Source organism: Rutidosis leptorrhynchoides, chromosome 1 (assembly GCF_046630445.1).
Source record: "Rutidosis leptorrhynchoides isolate AG116_Rl617_1_P2 chromosome 1, CSIRO_AGI_Rlap_v1, whole genome shotgun sequence".
Taxonomy (NCBI): domain Eukaryota; kingdom Viridiplantae; phylum Streptophyta; class Magnoliopsida; order Asterales; family Asteraceae; genus Rutidosis; species Rutidosis leptorrhynchoides.
In genome coordinates this window covers 682608944-682627960 of record NC_092333.1, presented here as the reverse complement: position 1 = coordinate 682627960, position 19017 = coordinate 682608944, and the positions used below count along the sequence as shown (strand labels likewise).

The 19017-nt window shown below is 35.3% G+C and overlaps 3 protein-coding genes across 4 annotated transcripts; 1 reads left to right on the top strand and 2 right to left on the bottom strand.

Annotated features, from left to right (window-relative positions):
• Positions 1–2966: 2966 nt before the first annotated feature.
• On the top strand, positions 2967–3323 carry LOC139886021 (calcium-binding protein KRP1-like). Its single transcript, XM_071869763.1, has one exon. The coding sequence runs from the start codon at positions 2967–2969 to the stop codon at positions 3321–3323; it is 357 nt and encodes a 118-aa protein (XP_071725864.1).
• LOC139886020 (G-type lectin S-receptor-like serine/threonine-protein kinase At4g27290) lies at positions 3301–6783 on the bottom strand. Of its 2 annotated transcripts, none has more exons than XM_071869762.1 (7): positions 5387–6783; positions 4974–5123; positions 4750–4862; positions 4386–4596; positions 4063–4300; positions 3820–3970; positions 3301–3721 (listed from the first exon to the last, which is right to left on the bottom strand). In XM_071869762.1, exons 1-7 carry the CDS (start codon positions 6684–6686, stop codon positions 3416–3418), a joined length of 2469 nt encoding a protein of 822 aa, XP_071725863.1. In that variant the 5' UTR covers positions 6687–6783; the 3' UTR covers positions 3301–3415. The 2 variants fall into 2 exon arrangements, 1 of the variants encoding a protein (XP_071725863.1); XR_011772233.1 differs by having other exon boundaries at positions 3584–3721; positions 4070–4300.
• A 10615-nt stretch (positions 6784–17398) lies between these two features.
• LOC139852012 (secreted RxLR effector protein 161-like) lies at positions 17399–18163 on the bottom strand. Its single transcript, XM_071841231.1, has one exon. It carries the CDS (start codon positions 18161–18163, stop codon positions 17399–17401), a length of 765 nt encoding a protein of 254 aa, XP_071697332.1.
• Between the last annotated feature and the right edge of the window lie 854 nt (positions 18164–19017).

Here is a 19017-nt window from a genome sequence, read left to right as displayed (position 1 = left end):
ATTTACATTTATCAACAAAAACAAATTGTGTATAAAATATGTATAACATGAATAAGTGATGAAATTTGTAGGGATTTTCAGGGGTAAATTATGAAAAAGAAGGTTGAAAAGATGTTGAAGAAAGTTATGTAATAAGGACATGTTAAAAAAAGAGTGAAAATACTAAAATTTTCTTGCGTTTGATTTTTTCTTCATAATTAATGTGAGTTGATTTGATATGATGACTTCTAAGTCTTTTCTAATATATCAAGTTGGATTTTGCTAACGACGCAAGTACAATTCAAAAAGTGTCGCTTAAGTCATTTCGTAACCGTTCAATACAACACTTAAAAGCACACTAACGATAGTCCTAAATGTTGTCGTTAACAAAATCTTATTTAATATTTGATAACAAAATCTTATTTAATATTTGATTAATTTTCTAGTTTTTTATCTGTTAATACGTATTATCCAATATCAACTCTATTTAGGCAACAACAAACGTTGATTTATTGGCGACTTGACTGCCGCTTAGAGCCTAAATTGATTTACAGGCAGACTTTAAAACCCATGAAAATTTGATTCTGCCATTTTCATAGCGTCTCGTTTTATTTTATTTTAATTTATTTAATATTTATTTATTTTGGTCGGAGGTCCTCACGGAAGTAATCTCTCTACCCTGGAGTAGAGAGTGGGATGACTTTCTCTTTTTATGGGTGGAGAATTTTTCTCAACTCGTGGGTAAAGAAACGAATTCTCTTTTATTCTAGGGTAGAAGAACGATTGTCTACATCTCACCTTCCCCATACCTCGCATGTGTGAGATTGAATTTTGTTGTTGTTGTTGTTGTTGTTGTTGTATTATCCAATACACAATTTACACAATATACATAAAATCAACATCTAAATTAGTTTGATTTGCCTCTATGTAATTAGTACTAAATACTAGTTTAGTGATCCGTGAAATCACGGGTTTGTTAAATTATTTAAATTATAGAATTATTAGTTACAGCTTCATGGGATGCAACTTTCTTGATGGGATATTCTTCTTAATTCCACGAATATGTTTCACCCATGACTATTTCAAACACAGACTTGCAGTCAGTCATATAGACTTTTACTTTTCTTACTAACAAATCTCCACAATCCTAAGTTCCTAACTTGAAGTGCTTGTAACCCTTATTATATTGATGTAGCATCCACAATGCAATTAAATATAGCATTTGACGCCTTAATTAATACCACCATAGCTACTATACATACGTCTTTGAAACAATTCAAGCATATTTTTTCAAGTGCATCATTTCCCAACCTGGCCAATTTGACTTTTGAAGGTTAACACATTACAAATATGTTTCTCTTGCATCAATAAAACTAAACAAAATATGATTGGTAAAGTTCATATCTTGAAATAACTCGAATTAAAGTATTTATAGTTCTTTTGACAAATTCATAAACTTCTGATTGGTAAAACCTAAAAAACACAAGATGAGTTCAAACATAACAGCCTTGTAGCTTCATTACAGCCACTTTTTAACAGCCACGTGCAATGGAGTTTCTCTAAACTTCAAAGTAGTTTATTGTAAAAAAAAATATATGTCACTACTATTTAAAAAATTTGGAAATTTACGAACTTGACCTCCTAATAATAATGTGAAAACGTATAGACTACACCTGCAAATATCAATTTTCAAATAGCACTGTAAGATTCCATACCAAATTGAATCTTGATGCTTGATTTTAGAATCCATTACTCCAATCCTGCTACATTTCAAGAGCATCCATGGCTTGGTTCAACATAAATTACATCAGTAATGAAAATGTAATATACTCTCAGAAATTGTAGTTTTAAGGACTACTTACTATCAAATTTTGAGAAGTTTGGAGATCATCAACATCACTATCACTATTTTTTCTTGAAAAGCAACTACTACGTATTTCCTAACCCAACCAATTTTGCCCTCAATTCTAAACCTATGCACAAAATCTTCATTATCATTATAACAATAATAAACGAAAGGAACTTAAGTGGACCATATTCTATGGCCATTTCAGATTCACTTAATCTCCAAAATTCTTGAGCTTAACACTGCTTTCAGAATCCGAATGTTGAGACCGAGCCTTTGATCGCCAAGATTTTCCTTGAGGAAATTGGGCGGTTGATCCCTGTGGTTTACATGAAATGAGGTGTTTGGTCCCTGAACTTCATTTTCGATGTTATTGGTCCTTGTGGTTTACAAACGTCAGGTGGGTGTTCCCTAACAGGGACCAACCACACCCATTTTGTAAACACTACCTACATCCATAAAAAAAACAACCACAAGGACTACCCATGCCCGTCATATAAACCACAGGGACCAATAACATCGAAAATCGAAAATGAAGTTCAGGGACCAAATACCATATTTCATGTAAACCACAGGGGCCAACTACCCAATTTTCTCTTTCCCTTCTTGCTTTTACTTAGACCTCTTACATGACTCACATGCATATGATTTCCTAGCATTCCTTTTCCATGCAATTTTCTTTGCATGTAGTATCCTTGACAAAGCCCGCCAATTTATAACACATGTCCATGAGTCCATCCAGATTCAATTTCTAACATCATTATATTCAAGCACCCACTATGTTTAAATTAGTACTTCCACTCACTTGCCATTCTTTGAATCAGTTTATGGTCATGTTTGGCGCGAAAGAAGCTTTTTAAGAACTTTTAAGAGCTTTTAGCTTTTATGAAAAAGTTCATATTTTTATAAAAAGATCCGTTTGGTTAAAGAAGCTTAAAGCTTTTAGACATAGAGAAAAAGATAAAAGCTACTTGAAGTAGTGTTTAGCTTTTAGTTTATAACTTTTTGTCATTTTACTCTTTATTTAACGGATTCAGCTCCTATGCCAAATGAAAAAATATATCTAAAAAACTAACAGCTACCAGCTAAAAGCTACCAGTTAGTTTGGCCAAACATACCCTATAAAACAAGGCAACAATCAATGGCATCAAATGTTGTTAACCAATCTGGTTTCCAAGATTTGCTGCCAGTTATGGCGGATAAGTTAGGTGGTGAAGGTTTGATCGATGAATTATGCAATGGGTTTCGTTTGTTAATGGATGTTGATAAGGGTGTTATTACTTTTAACAGCCTCAAAAAGAACTCTTCTGTTTTGGGTTTACAAGATTTGAGTGATGATGATTTGATGAGTATGTTAAAAGAAGGCGATTATGATGGAGATGGCGCGCTTAATCAAATGGAATTTTGTGTTCTTATGTTTAGATTAAGTCCTGATTTGGTGGAACAGTCTTATTTTTTATTAGAAGAAGCTCTTGAACATGAACTTAATCAATTGTAATTGTAACTGACTGTACTAAATAATTACAACCATTTTAACATAATGAATATTCATGATTCATGAATAGATGATTTAGTAATTTACATATGTTATTATCGAGAATCTACTTCTGTAATAGTTAAATCGCTAACTGAACCTGCATTATAAGTGCTTGAAGTGAAATCTGCTACAAGTAACTCCCCTTGCATGTAAAACGCTGGTTGTTTAGGTATCGGTAGTGTACCTTCATCGTCCAACATTCGAACTACAGATGACATGTTTGGTCTGTCTCCTGCATTTTGTTGAACACATAACAACCCGACCTCAATTGATCTTATAACTTCAGACTTATCGCAGGATTTAGCTAAATTTTCATCAATCAATTCCATTGACCTTCCTTCATTGTATACACTCCATGCCTGATCATAATGTAGAAACAGATTAATGAATGATTTTATAATTAGATGTAGTATATGCTAATTTGGTGGTAATAACAGTTTTTGACTAGCGAACTTACATGACCGATCAGATTATTGTCATGCTCTGGATGGATAAATCCTCTGTTTTTCTTCCCACTCACTATCTCCAGAACTAAAACGCCATAGCTAAATACGTCTGATTTTATTGAGAAAAGACCATCTAGTGCATACTCTGGCGCCATGTAACCACTGCACATAGTAGATTTATGTATAAGTTATAACAGAAAGACTAATGAAATGAAAGACTAATTATAACCATCTAGTTGGTTATACTTGCTTACTACGTGCCAACAACTCGGTGTGTGTTTGCTTCTGTCTCATTTCCTCCAAAACTTCTAGCTATGCCAAAGTCTGATATTTTAGGGTTCATATCCTCATCTAGTAGAATGTTACTGGCTTTAAGATCTCTATGAATGATTCTTAATCTTGAATCGTGATGCAAGTAAAGAAGTCCACGAGCAATTCCTTTGATAATATTGAATCGCTTTGACCAATTAAGTACCATGCTTTGTTTTTGATCTGCCCAAATTGTGTGTTCAGATAAGTTTATGTATAATCTCTAAACTTAGAATTATAAGTAAGTTTGCATAGATATGATTCTCACCAAATATCAACGAGTCTAAGCTTTTATTCGGCATGTACTCATAGACTAACAATTTCTCATCTCCTTGAATGCAACAGCCCAGAAGCTTCACAAGATTTCGATGCTGTAGTTTTGAAACGGTGATGACTTCATTCTTGAACTCGTCAATTCCTTGGCCTGAAGTCTTGGAATGACGCTTAACTGCAATCTCTAGCCCTTCTTTTAGCACACCCTGATGATCACTCTTCACAACGTGAGTAACTTTGACCCAACCCAACCCAACCCAATTCTGACCCGACCCGTTCAAAAATTCTGACCCATTTAAATCAGACCCAAACCCGACCCAACCCACTTGCCAGGTAAAAATCATAGTATAATCGATTACCTTATAAACAGGTCCAAATCCACCCTCTCCAAGTACATTGTCAGTTGAAAAATTGGCAGTGGCAGTAGCTATTGTTGAGAAGCTAAACAACGGTAGCTGGCTTTCTGAAACACCTATACATTCGAAATATAACACACTTCAAGCATAAAATATTTTCAAAATATGTATCCATTCACAACAAAGGTTAAAATTCCCAGAATTTACTTATGCAAGCAATTTTTTACCTCCCTCCATTTGTTCAGCATGTTTCCGTTTTTTTCTTGCATACCACAACCACGTAGATAAACCGCATATGATCAGAACCACCGGAATGATTACAACTAACATTATTTTAACCTTTGCATCTCCTTTCTTTGTGTTACTTGATTGACCAACTGCACAATATCAGTGTAACGATAATGTTAATGAATTTTCAAACATGTAACAGAACAAAGTAATTCCTGGCTATGCTATATTGTTCAGAAAGAAAGTGTGACCAGAGGGTGCGCGTAATGCACAATTCACCCGGTACCAGGTCTCGCGTTCGGGGGGCTTGATTACCCGAGGTTTACCCTCTATTGAGAAGCCAATATGCTCGTTCATAGGAGGGTTTCCTCGTTAATAAAAAAAAAATAGAACAAAGTAATTTCACTTTTACCTATTTCAGAGGAAGCCATTTTTACAAAAATATCCTGGCCAACACCGGCTGCAGAATATACTCGAATGTCCTTAAGATCACTTAACCAAATCACACAACCCCTACTGCCTACATTTGTATCAGGATTCGCGTAAGCCATACATGAACAATTCTTTAAGCATTCTTCTTCACATTCGTTCAGACTCATACTCATGTTAAACCACGTATCCTCTGCGTCCGGAAGCTTCACATTAGAGTACTTAATAAACCCATCTGACCCATTTTTGCAATCTAACGGTGTTCGCCTAACACAACCACCCGAAAAATCAGCAGTGTCCCAACGCTTTTCATCTCGCGGAACAAATCTTTTCTCATCGAAACAAGCACACGACTGTGTAACCGTATCGAGACTACAACTTCCATACTCACCACATATGTTATACGTATCACATATATCTCTCGGTAACGATAAACTAAGTTGCCACTTTTTACCTTCTTCTACCCAAACCGAACTCTCCAACTGCCCCGAAGAATTCAACGCAGTCCTAGTTAACATACTACTATTCTCAAGAATATAACTAAACGAAACCTCACTTTTCGTAAGTACCACTTCGTACACAAACGTCAAGCTCCGATTGAACTGGGATGCACCTGTAAACCGTTGATTACTCCACGGCCCACCCCGGTATTTAACAACCGATCCTTGTCTTAATTTGTTTTCAGGATAACCGATTATGTCTGCGCCCCACGTGAGGCCACTTGGAGATGGATCTTGATTACTATTCCATGACGTTAGATGCCATTCGATATCTCTTAAGTAATCTTTCCCTAATTTCATGCCAGGTAAAAGTGTATCAGTTGGATGATCAAAACTCTGCCAGATCATCTTCTCTTGTGGGCCCACCATGACTAGATTGCCAGTATCTAGCAGCTTCACAGTTAAACTTATTGATGCTGTGCTAGTTGTGTTGGATGACCAAATGATGGTGCTATTATTAAACAGTACTAAGTTTCCAAGATCAGTAATATTCAACACAAGTGGCACTGCTGATGCATTTGTGATTGGGTGATCTCTATTTGCAACCCAAACAACTGTTTTAACACTAATCTTCTTGTACCAAATACCCAGATATTTGCTCGCCGTGTTATCAGGCTGGAAAAATCCCAGCTCGAAAATCGCTGCGGGCGAGACCAACGTGTCATTGTTGGTTAAAACCTGTGAGCCCGAAATGGTGCTTAATTCAGTAGCATGAATTTTGTCAAAGCAAAGTAATGAAAACAGAAGAACTAGGATGGATAGGTCCATCAAGATCCAGATCATTTTCAGAAAATAATGAGTTTAATTAAAATTTTCATGATTAATAAAAACAAAGCTAAAAAATATTTGATTAGGTGCAAAGTCAAATCATTTTCATCCATCTTTCTAAGATATCATTTAAATAATCTTTGTCGTCTTTTGATGGGTTTTTGGGTTGACGGTTAAAGGCACATGGTCATATGATATTCTTTGTCGTGCCGCGTGTGAATATATATGTGGGCCACAATAACGCGTGCTTCTGTGTATATACGTATATATGGTTCAATTTATCTTTTGGCCTTTTCGTATTTTTATTTTTAGAAACTTCATTCGTCCCATTTAATACGTAGTGTTTTAACTTTAACTTTATATAATTTTTTATTACTTCGTATATAATAATTAATAAAAGTTATATCAAATAAAAACATTTATAAAAATTAATTTGTTTATATAATATTTTTACTCTAATGTACACAACATAACTGAATTATATTGCTTTCGAACTTTTTTCTTTGGCACCACACCGTATGCTTCTAGTGAGGTTGAAGGTGCGACATCTTACAAAGAATAAAATCATGACCCAAATCATTAAATTATCTTGTGATGGTTGACCGAGATCTTTACAAATTAAGTTCTTTTATAAAATATATTAATACATGTTTATTATTATCTATGTTAACTTCAAAACACTTTTGATCCTTATTTAGTTTTAAAGTTATTTTTATGTTCGATATATGAAGAAATTTAACTTTTAAGTGATACTTCGTATCACATTTTTTTTTCTCTATCAATTGAGGCAACAGTAAGCATCGATTCATTGGCGACTTAACGGTCGTTTAGAGCCTAGATTGACTTGCATGATGGCTTTAAAACCTATGAAAATTTGATTCCATCATTTTCATGGTGTGTTATTTTATTTTTATTTTTATTATTCTTTATTTTTGTTTATATAGTATTTTTTTTCTATTGGTCCTCACCGAAGCAATCTCTCTACCCTGGAGTAGAAAGGGGGATGACTTCCTCTTCATGTGGTTGGAGAATTCTTTCTCAACTCGTGGCTAGAGAAACGACTTCTCTTCTATTCTATGGTAAAGGCAGGATTGTCTACATCTCACATCCCACATACCTCGCATGTTAGGATTTGTGTTTTTTTGTTGTTGTTGTTGTTGTTGTTGTCCGTATTACATATCTTGTAAGATGTTACCGTTTGATCTTATCTTCTTCATACGAATTACTATTTTGTTGATTGAAAAGCCCAAACGTTAATGGCTGAAAGGACTACAAATTCCATTTTTTTTTATTGAAGGCCACAAACCCGTTACCTTAAAAGCTGAAGCTGAGATCCACAATATGGAAGCCTTTGTGAAAATGGACACATGTTAAAGTATCACTATTAGCAAGGATTTACAACTTTTAACATAGTGTGATGATGCTTGATCCTGTCACATGTGGGGTATTCGGTGGATGTATTTAACATACATCCAACTTTAACAGGTTGAGTTTGGTAGGTTTTCAAAGAAAATGAGGAGTGATCTTCGCACACGCGTTTTTTTATCCATTCACACTTTTAGTTTAAACGTGACTAATTTATCCATCACAATAATTAACACAATCCACCCTCTAACTATTCTTACTTATGTGTAGTATAGTCATATTTAAACAAAAAGTGTGAATGGATAAAAAAAATGTATGTATGGATCACTTCAAAAAAAAAATACAAAGCTTTGAATATCTGTGTCAATTTACACCCTTTGACAAAGTTTAAAAACTTTGAACCTGCCTTTTACTTCATAATTGTTGTAAACAAGTCTTAAATACATACAATAAAGTTGTTTTTAGATTTTGAATACAAACAACTCGGATTTTCAATGGTCATAGCTGGTTACATACAATAATAATTCTTTAACAGATTTTCATAGTTGGCTGCATTTGTAATGTGAATTTTACTCCGTAATAAATTTCTCCGGTAAATTGGTGCTTGTTGACTTTCCAACAAAAAAACTTTCATACGAGCTTTACCTTATGCGACTTTCATACGAGCTTTACCTTATGCGGCCATATTTCTACAAAAACAATCAAGACGACACTATATATTATTAGCAGTAATATTTTATATTTTATCATTATCATTATTATTAGTGTATTACATCGATAGGCATGCTACATTTTGTCATTCACAAACCTACCAAAGAAACGGTCTAACGATTGACCTTCTATAAATTATTAGGAGTCCATACAAGACACATATGTAGCTTACATAGACTTGTATTATTTGCATTATCAACGATATCAGGGCCGGCCGTCTTTAAAATTTAGATGACAAGTGCGAGAAGATTAAAATATGTCCCTCTGAAAAATTGAAGTAACAAAACACAATACTTTTAAAGTTTTGAAACTTAGTCAAGCTTACGCCTCATTGTTGGGTTTTTTATTTAAGTTTCCAAATATGAGGAAAGCTTAGCCCAAGCCCAACAAAATAGGCCCAAGATGCTTGTTGACTTGGTCAAGTATCTTAGGCATTATTTGAATCAATTGTGCAGCTGTATTCAAGAGTGAGAGATTACAGAGAGTTGAGAGATCAAGAAAAAGAGTCAAAAAAACTCCATTTCCGTCTACAGTGACAGCAGGACAGAAAAGAGACGATCCCCGGAGATCTAACCGTTGGATCTTCATCAAATTTGGGTTGTGTCTTCCTGACATCAGTGCCAAGGTTTTCAACCGTTGAATTCGTCTAAAGAGGTCTGTAGCTCAAGTTACAGCAGGTCGAACAGTAGCAGAATTTTGGGTGATGTTATTACTCTTTTGTCTTTAATTTCTTCATATACTTGTTGATTATTGTTGTTCAAGAGTATGATGATGTTGTATACCTCTAGTTGATCTAGAGAAGGATTATTGTATTGCTCTCCTTGTTGATGATAGTGGAATTTAAGTGGCTTACGAGTCCCGTGGTTTTTACTCTCGATTTTGAGGGGTTTTCCACGTAAAAAGTCTCGCGTGTATTGTGTGTGCTTGATTATTCGTTATTAGTTGATTTGCTACTGATTTGAGGACTGATTTGGGTTGGATTTGGTATAGCTTATTTGTTAGCATCCTCACGGTTTCATACGGGTCGGGAAAGTGTTGGTCAAACGGGTTTGTTTCCGCTTTGTAGATTATCCGTTGTGATTATTTTCCCATCAAATTGGTATCTAGAGCTTAAGGTTTTTTTATTGACTTGTGTGAAATATGGAAGCTAATACAAGTAAAATGATTAGTTTAAATGGTTCAAATTATCATGTTTGGAAAGGCAAGATGGAGGATCTTCTTTATGTGAAAGATTATTATTTGCCTGTTTTTACTGAGGATAAACCTGAGGAAAAATCTGATGCTCAATGGAAAATTTTGCATAGACAAGTATGTGGGTATATTCGGCAGTGGGTTGATGATAATGTTGTGAATCATATTACTGGGGAGACTGATGCTAAAGCCTTATGGAAAAAGCTTGAGCAGTTATATGAACGAAAGACTGGGAATAACAAGTTGTTCTTAATTAAGCAGATGATGGCTTTGAAGTATCATGATGGGACTCCTATTACAGATCACCTAAATGCATATCAGGGTATTATAAATCAGCTTGCAGGTATGGGTATCAAGTTTGAGGATGAGATTCAAGGTCTCTGGTTACTTGGTACATTACCAGACTCTTGGGAGACTTTTAGGACATCTTTGTCCAACTCTGCACCAAATGGTACTATCACCATGGAATTGGCTAAGGGTAGTATATTGAATGAAGAGATGAGAAGAAAGTCACAAGGTTCCTCTTCACAGTCAGATATCTTGGTCACAGAAACGCGGGGGAGAAGTCATAGTAGAGGTCAGGGTAAAAGAGGCAATCATCGTAGCAGCTCACGCAAAGGCAAATTTGCTAACGTTGAGTGTTATAATTGTCATGAAAAGGGGCACACAAAGTGGTATTGTCCAAAGTTGAAGAATGAGAAGAAAAAGGCATATGACAAGAATAAACAAAAGAAAAGTGATGGTGGTGATGATGATAAGGTTGAAGTTAACGCTATCACAGATGAGTTCTTTGTTTGTATTGATTATGATATGATCAATCTTACTCATGATGACACGAGTTGGATTATTGATAGTGGTGCTACATGTCATGTTGCAATTTGTAGAGATCACTTCTCATCTTACACTCCAGGTGACTATGGATTTGCTAGGATGGGTAATGCCGGGTTATCAAAGATCGTTGGTATTGGAGATGTTTGTTTGAAATTTGACACGGGAATGGAGTTAGTTTTGCATAATGTAAAACATGTTCCGGATATGAGACTTAATGTTATTTCAACAGGCATTCTTGATGATGATGGTTATTATAACGGTTTTGGTAATGGTATTTGGAAATTAACTCTTGGTTCTATGATAGTGGGAAGAGGCAAGAAAGACTCAAGATTATACATTATGCGTCCAAAGATCATCCAGAACACTGTTAACGCAGTGGACAATGTTGATTCTACTGAGTTGTGGCATAAAAGACTTGGCCACATGAGTGAAAAGGGGATGTCTATCTTGTTCAAGAAGAATGTGTTGTCGGGTGTTAGTGGTATTGATTTGAGTAAGTGTTCTCACTGTTTGGCAGGGAAACAGACCAGAGTTGCGTTTAAGAGTCATTCTCCTTTTCGAATGGAGAACGTACTTGATCTAGTTCATTCGGATGTTTGTGGGCCTATGAAGACTAGGACACTTGGTGGATGTTCCTACTTTGTTACATTCATCGATGATCATTCCAGGAAGGTGTGGGTTTATACCTTAAAGTCAAAGGATCAAGTATTTGAAAAGTTTAAAGAATTTCATACACTAGTTGAAAGGCAAACGGGAAAGAAACTCAAGTGTATTCGGACTGATAATGGCGGTGAATACATTGGCAGATTTGATGCTTACTGTAAGGAGAATGGTATTCGGCATCAAAAGACTCCACCAAAGACACCTCAGTTGAATGGCTTAGCAGAGAGGATGAACAGAACTTTGGTTGAGAGAGTTAGATGTTTGCTTTCACATGCAGGGTTGTCCGATTCCTTTTGGGGTGAGGCTTTAAATACGGCAGTTCATATTATTAATCTAACCCCTTGTGTTCCTTTGCGTTTTGATGTTCCTAACAGGGTTTGGAGCGGCAAAGATGTTTCTTACCGTCATTTACGAGTTTTTGGATGTAAAGCTTTTGTTCATGTTCCCAAAGATGAGAGGTCAAAGCTTGATATGAAGACTAAGCCATGTGTATTCCTCGGCTATGGTGAAGATGATTTTGGGTACAGGTTATATGATCCAGTTCAGATGAAACTTGTACGAAGCCGAGATGTTGTTTTTACAGAAGATCGGATGTTAAAAGATGTTGAGAAGGCAGATTCAGTTCCTCAAACTAGTGCTGATCTTGTTGATTTGGATCCAGTTACTCCACAACATGTTGGAGATGATGTTCATAATGATGAACATGGTACTGATGATGATTATACTCCGGAGCAGGTAGAGATTCCAGTACCAGATATGCCCCCATTTGTCCCACTTAGGCGGTCTACCCGAGACCGTCATCCTTCTGTTAGATATTCTGCTGATGAGTATGTATTAGTTACTGATGGGGGAGAGCCAGAATGTTATTCAGAAGCAATGAAAGATGAGCATAAGAAAGAGTGGGGTGAAGCTATGCAAGATGAGATGAATTCCTTGCATGAGAACAATACTTATGAGCTGGTGAAGTTACCTAAAGGCAAGAGAGCTTTGAGAAACAAATGGGTATTCAAAGTGAAGACGGATGAGCTTACTTCACAACCAAGGTACAAAGCTAGGTTAGTCGTTAAAGGATTCAGCCAGAAAAAGGGTATTGATTTTGATGAGATTTTCTCACCGGTTGTGAAGATGGGATCTATTCGAGTGGTTCTTGGATTAGCTGCTAGTCTTGATCTTGAGGTTGAACAGATGGATGTCAAGACTGCTTTTCTTCACGGTGATTTGGATAAGGAAATCTACATGATGCAACCTGAAGGTTTTCGGGTTAAAGGTAAAGAAAATTATGTTTGTAGACTTCAGAAAAGTCTATATGGGTTGAAGCAAGCACCGAGACAGTGGTATAAGAAGTTTGAGTCGGTTATAGGAAAGCAAGGCTACCGAAAGACAACTTCAGATCATTGTGTTTTCTTTCAGAGGTTTGGTGATGATGATTTCATTATATTGTTGTTATACGTTGATGATATGTTGATTGTTGGTAAAAATATGAAAAGAATTGCGCAGTTAAAGCGAGAATTGAGAAAATCTTTTGCTATGAAAGACTTAGGACCAGCAAAACAGATTCTTGGCATTCGGATTTTTAGAGATAGAGGTGCTAAGACGTTACATATATCACAAGAGCAATACATTGAAAAGGTGCTTAGTAGATTCAACATGGAGAATGCTAAAGTGGTTAGTTCTCCTCTTACTAACAACTTTAAGCTAACAGATAGAGATTGCCCTTCTTCAAAGGAGGATGTTGAGGAGATGGATAAAGTTCCATATGCTTCGGCGGTTGGTAGCTTGATGTATGATATGGTGTGTACTAGGCCTGATATAGCTCATGCGGTAGGTGTTGTTAGTCGGTTTATGTCAAATCCGGGTAAGAAGCATTGGGAAGCAGTTAAATGGATTATGAGATACTTACGAGGTACTTCAAAGTTGGGTATCACATTTGGAAATGGAGAGCCGATGCTTGTTGGTTATACAGACTCAGATATGGCAGGAAACAAAGATAACATGAAATCCACTTCTGGGTATTTGATGATTTTCGTAGGGGGAGCAGTTTCATGGCAATCAAGGTTACAAAAGTGTATTGCATTGTCTACAACCGAGGCTGAGTATATGGCAGCAACAGAAGCGTGCAAAGAACTATTGTGGATGAAAAGGTTTCTACAAGACCTTGGGTTTAAGCAATCACGATATGTGGTTCTTTGTGATAATGAGAGTGCGATTCATTTGGCTAGAAATTCTATGTATCATAAGCGGACAAAACATATAGATGTGCGGTATCATTGGATTAGAGAACATCTTGAAGATGGTTCGTTTGAACTTGATAAAGTTCACACCGTTGATAATGGTTCCGATATGTTTACAAAGGCTTTAGCAAGTGAGAAGCTTATGGTATGTTGCTCGATCGCCGGGATGGCGATTCCTTCCTCATAATTGGAAAGGGGGAGATTTGTTGGGTTTTTTATTTAAGTTTCCAAATATGAGGAAAGCTTAGCCCAAGCCCAACAAAATAGGCCCAAGATGCTTGTTGACTTGGTCAAGTATCTTAGGCATTATTTGAATCAATTGTGCAGCTGTATTCAAGAGTGAGAGATTACAGAGAGTTGAGAGATCAAGAAAAAGAGTCAAAAAAACTCCATTTCCGTCTACAGTGACAGCAGGACAGAAAAGAGACGATCCCCGGAGATCTAACCGTTGGATCTTCATCAAATTTGGGCTGTGTCTTCCTGACATCAGTGCCAAGGTTTTCAACCGTTGAATTCGTCTAAAGAGGTCTGTAGCTCAAGTTACAGCAGGTCGAACAGTAGCAGAATTTTGGGTGATGTTATTACTCTTTTTGTCTTTAATTTCTTCATATACTTGTTGATTATTGTTGTTCAAGAGTATGATGATGTTGTATACCTCTAGTTGATCTAGAGAAGGATTATTGTATTGCTCTCCTTGTTGATGATAGTGGAATTTAAGTGGCTTACGAGTCTCGTGGTTTTTACTCTCGATTTTGAGGGGTTTTTCACGTAAAAAGTCTCGCGTGTATTGTGTGTGCTTGATTATTCGTTATTAGTTGATTTGCTATTGATTTGAGGACTGATTTGGGTTGGATTTGGTATAGCTTATTTGTTAGCATCCTCACGGTTTCATACGGGTCGAAAAAGTGTTGGTCAAACGGGTTTGTTTCCGCTTTGTAGATTATCCGTTGTGATTATTTTCCCATCACTCATCTCTACGCCAGCTTTTTTTAAATAATTACAATACAATTTGTAGAGAAACAATGTATTCAAATTACAACATACGAATGACCTAAATATTACGATTAAACAATTCGGACTTTTACATCGAATATTGCAATTAACTCCATTGTTTTCGTTTTTGTTTTCATCAATATCATTATTATTATTCTCTTCAACAATATTTTCGAAATCATTATTCTCTTCAACATTATTTTCTCTAACATTGTTTTCTTTAACTATATTTTATTCAAGGAAAGTTGTAAAAATTGACTAGGTTCTTGTTATTTCTTATTTATTTTATTTTGAGCACCAAATAATTATATATGAGGAGGCATAATTGTTTGTCAATTAACAAATAGATTAAAAATTAACACCAACACATACTTTTTTAAAGCAGCATCATTGCATCATACAAATATAGAATCAAAAGGCAGCAACAAGTATATAAACAAATCGAACCAGACAACTAGTTAAGCAATAAATTTATAAACAAATTACACGTCAACTCACACCCTCCATTTGACTTGCTTGAATATCAGCATAAAATGCTAAACATATTCATTGATATATTAAAATATTAAAGCTATTATGTTAATTAGAAATATAAATATTTCTTTCTAATATTGATTTTTAAATTCTTTTGTTTAATTTTATAGTTGTGTTTATTCTTTTTTATAAAGTTACAAATATGAAATATAAAATCAACTAGATTTAAGAGCCCGTGCATTGCACAGGTACTCTTAAGTAAAATAAATCTAAAATGTAAAATGTTATATCATATTACAAAATGATAATTGACAATATCAATATTATCCAATATCAATATAACTTGATATGTACTAAACAACTAAAATAATAGTAATATAGATAATAATATAGCATCATTTTTGTTTTTTGAGCAAGCAACTATGAATCAATAACATAAAGACTTGATCGCACAACTTCAGTTTCATTAACATTTAAGAGTCCGTGTGTTGCACAAGGACTCTTCAGCAAACAAACTTGAATCGTAAAATGTTATATCAATTAACGATATGATATGGACACTATTTTTTCACAACCAAATATACATTTAAGAGCTCATGCGTTGCACGGTAGCTTAAAAATAGTATTTGAATGCATTACTATTGGCATCAATAACTTGTATTACACAATTACAATGACGAAAGTAATTACTAATGAAATTGAAGTTGTCCGATCAAGTCATTATATTTTTTAAACTGTTTGTGACAACCAGAACCTTATAATTTGGACACACGGTTGGCGTAGAGTAAACAAAGTGGCATTTTACGAACACATCTTCCAATAGTCCTCCAAACTTGAATATCATGTTTAGTTATTCAACCTAACAGTAAATTCATCATACAAACCTAATAGATTATGCATTAACACAAATAGTTCCATGACCCGGTTTGACATATACCCATTTGGGTCTCGACCCAACCCAACCCGACCCGTTTTCCAGGCTTAATGACCAAGTAAATCATTCACCGTCTATTGTAATACACTCCACCTACACATAACATAACTTGTGTCGCTAATAAATTGTCACCAGTAAACATTTCATTAGAATAAACATCAAATGACAAAAATTCATCATCAATTTATATAACAACCAACTAAACATCAAATATTACTTAAAAATCAAATAACCTACCAAACAGTTGCAACCAATTTTAATGTGTACTTTCATCAACCAATGAACAATGTGTCCTTGTATGTTTATTACCCAAACTACCATTGTCTCTTACACTGTCCATCAACACCAAATGTGTGCTTCAAATATATTAACTATATATTAAATAATAAAATTAACTTTGCACAAACATTAACATACGCACAGATACTGCATGCATACTACAACATATAGAATCCCACAACAGTATAAAAAAATATTATCCTACCAAAAAAATACTTTCATATATCTATTTTTTAAAAATAATTTACTTGTCTTATAAAAGACATTTAAACTACTATTAGGGCCTACAACACATAGAATTCCACTACTGTATAAACAAATTGTTCTCCTACCAAAAAAAATGCATGAAAATATCTATTTGTTTATAAAAATATTGCCAAAGAAATTTAAATTACTATTAGGATCACTTTAGCAAGACTAACATTGCCTGATATTATGGTTGCCACTGTCATTAGCATATTATAGCTATACCACCTGCAAAAAATAACATTAATCATCTCAAAAGATAAAATCAAATCATCGTCATCTCAATTATAACATATTATACACTCAGACATTATATTATAACACTAATCTAAAATGCAAGAGACAAGGCACTAATACATGTACATTTATACATATCATCACTAACTTATTATATTGTTGAAACTACAATAAAAGTTCGACTTTCAGTGAAGAAATTTGGTACCAGATTATAAGACAGAATAGTAAAATTTAAGAACAAGAACTTATTGGAAATCCTTCTCCAATTATAGAAAAACTCTTATTACAATCTCCTTATTACATCCCTATTTATAGTTGATTAACCTTATCCATTAAGTTAATCAAGTCTAGTCTAGAATAATCTAGGATAACCAAGTCTAGAATAAAGTAGAAAAGTAAAGGAAGAAGCAAAATTGAAAACAATGACGGCTAGCCCACTTGTTATCCGTTCACATGTTCCACCTCCTCAAATCCATTTGAGATATAATTTCACAAAATAAACCTCTAACTTATTACTTTATGTCAAGATTGGTCCAACAATCACCCCCCCAATCTTGACCTTGAGTAATCATTTATTTCTTTGAGTCTTCAATCCTTTGAACCCCAAGAATCTCTCCCATTTCAGCAAACTTTAACTTCGGCAATGCTTTTGTAAGAATATCAGCCCGTTGCTGATCCCCACTGATGTGTTCAACTTTAATCTTCTCCATTTCAACACATTCTCGTATGAAATGATACCGTGTGTCGATATGCTTACTTCTTCCATGAAATACCGGATTTTTCATCAATGATATTGCTGACTTATTATCAACTTTGATCAGGACTTGTTCTTCTTTTCTTCCAGTTATTTCAGCTAAGAGTCCCCTTAACCATATTGCTTGACAAGCTGCTGCAGTAGCAGCCATAAATTCTGCTTCGCAGGATGATAAGGCCACTGTTTGTTGTTTTTGTGAATTCCAAGCAATAGGTCCATCATCAAAGTAGAACACTAATCCAGTAGTACCCTTTCCATCATCTGGGTCCACCGAGAAGCTGCTGTCACTAAATCCAAGTAGGTTATTGCTACCATTCCTTCGATAGTGAATACCCAGGTCTACTGTACCTTTCAAGTACCTGAGAATTTGCTTAACAGCTTGAAGATGAGTAATTTTAGGAGTTTGCAAATACCTACTTGCATATCCCACCGAGTATGCAAGATCCGGCCGTGTATGAGTTAAATACCGAAGGCATCCAATTGTTTTCCGGTATTCAGTTGCATCAACACATTTGCTGCCATCATCTTTCATCAACTTCAGACCTGGTCCCATTGAATATTTGGTGAAATTGCACTCCCACATTCCTGATTCCTCTAGGATTCTTTTAGCATATCTTGATTAATGAATTTTTATTCCATCTATGCCTTGTATTACTTCGAGTCCGAGATAATAAGAAAGTAAGCCCAAATCACTCATCTCGAATTTATCTTCCATTTGCCTTTTGAATTGTTTGATTTTCTCCAGGTTATTACCCGTTACAATCAAATCATCAACATAAATTCCTACCAAAGGTGATCCTTCTTGTGTTCTTTTTGTGTATACAGCCTGTTCAAGCTTACACCTTCGAAATCCATATTCCTTTAGAACTCCATCTAATTTTGTATTCCAAGCACGTGGGGCTTGCTTCAGGCCATAGAGAGCCTTTGACAGTCTGTACACCTTTTGTTCCTTCCCCTTTATCACAAACCTTCCGGTTGAGATACGAAGACTTCTTCCTTGAGGTCACCGTGTAGAAATGCTGTTTTAACATCTAGGTGATGAACATCCCACCCTCTTTGGGCTGCCAAAGCTAGAATAAGTCTAACAGTCTCAAGTCTAGCTACGGGTGCGAATACCTCGTCAAAGTCTACACCATGTGTTTGGATGTAGCCTTTGGCAACTAGTCGTGCTTTATGTCGTGTGACATTTCCTTTTGCATCCCTTTTAATTTTGTATACCCATTTTAGTCCAATAGGTCGGTGTCCTTGAGGTAGATCCATTAACTCCCAAGTATTATTCCTTTCAATGGAAGCTATTTCACCTTCCATAGCTTGCTTCCATTCTTTATGTCTTGTAGCTTCCTTGAAATTTGTTGGTTCTCCTTCGGTAAGAAGAAGATCATATATATCACTTTGATTTTTCCAACCTCGAGGTGGTGTATCATCATATGTCTCCTC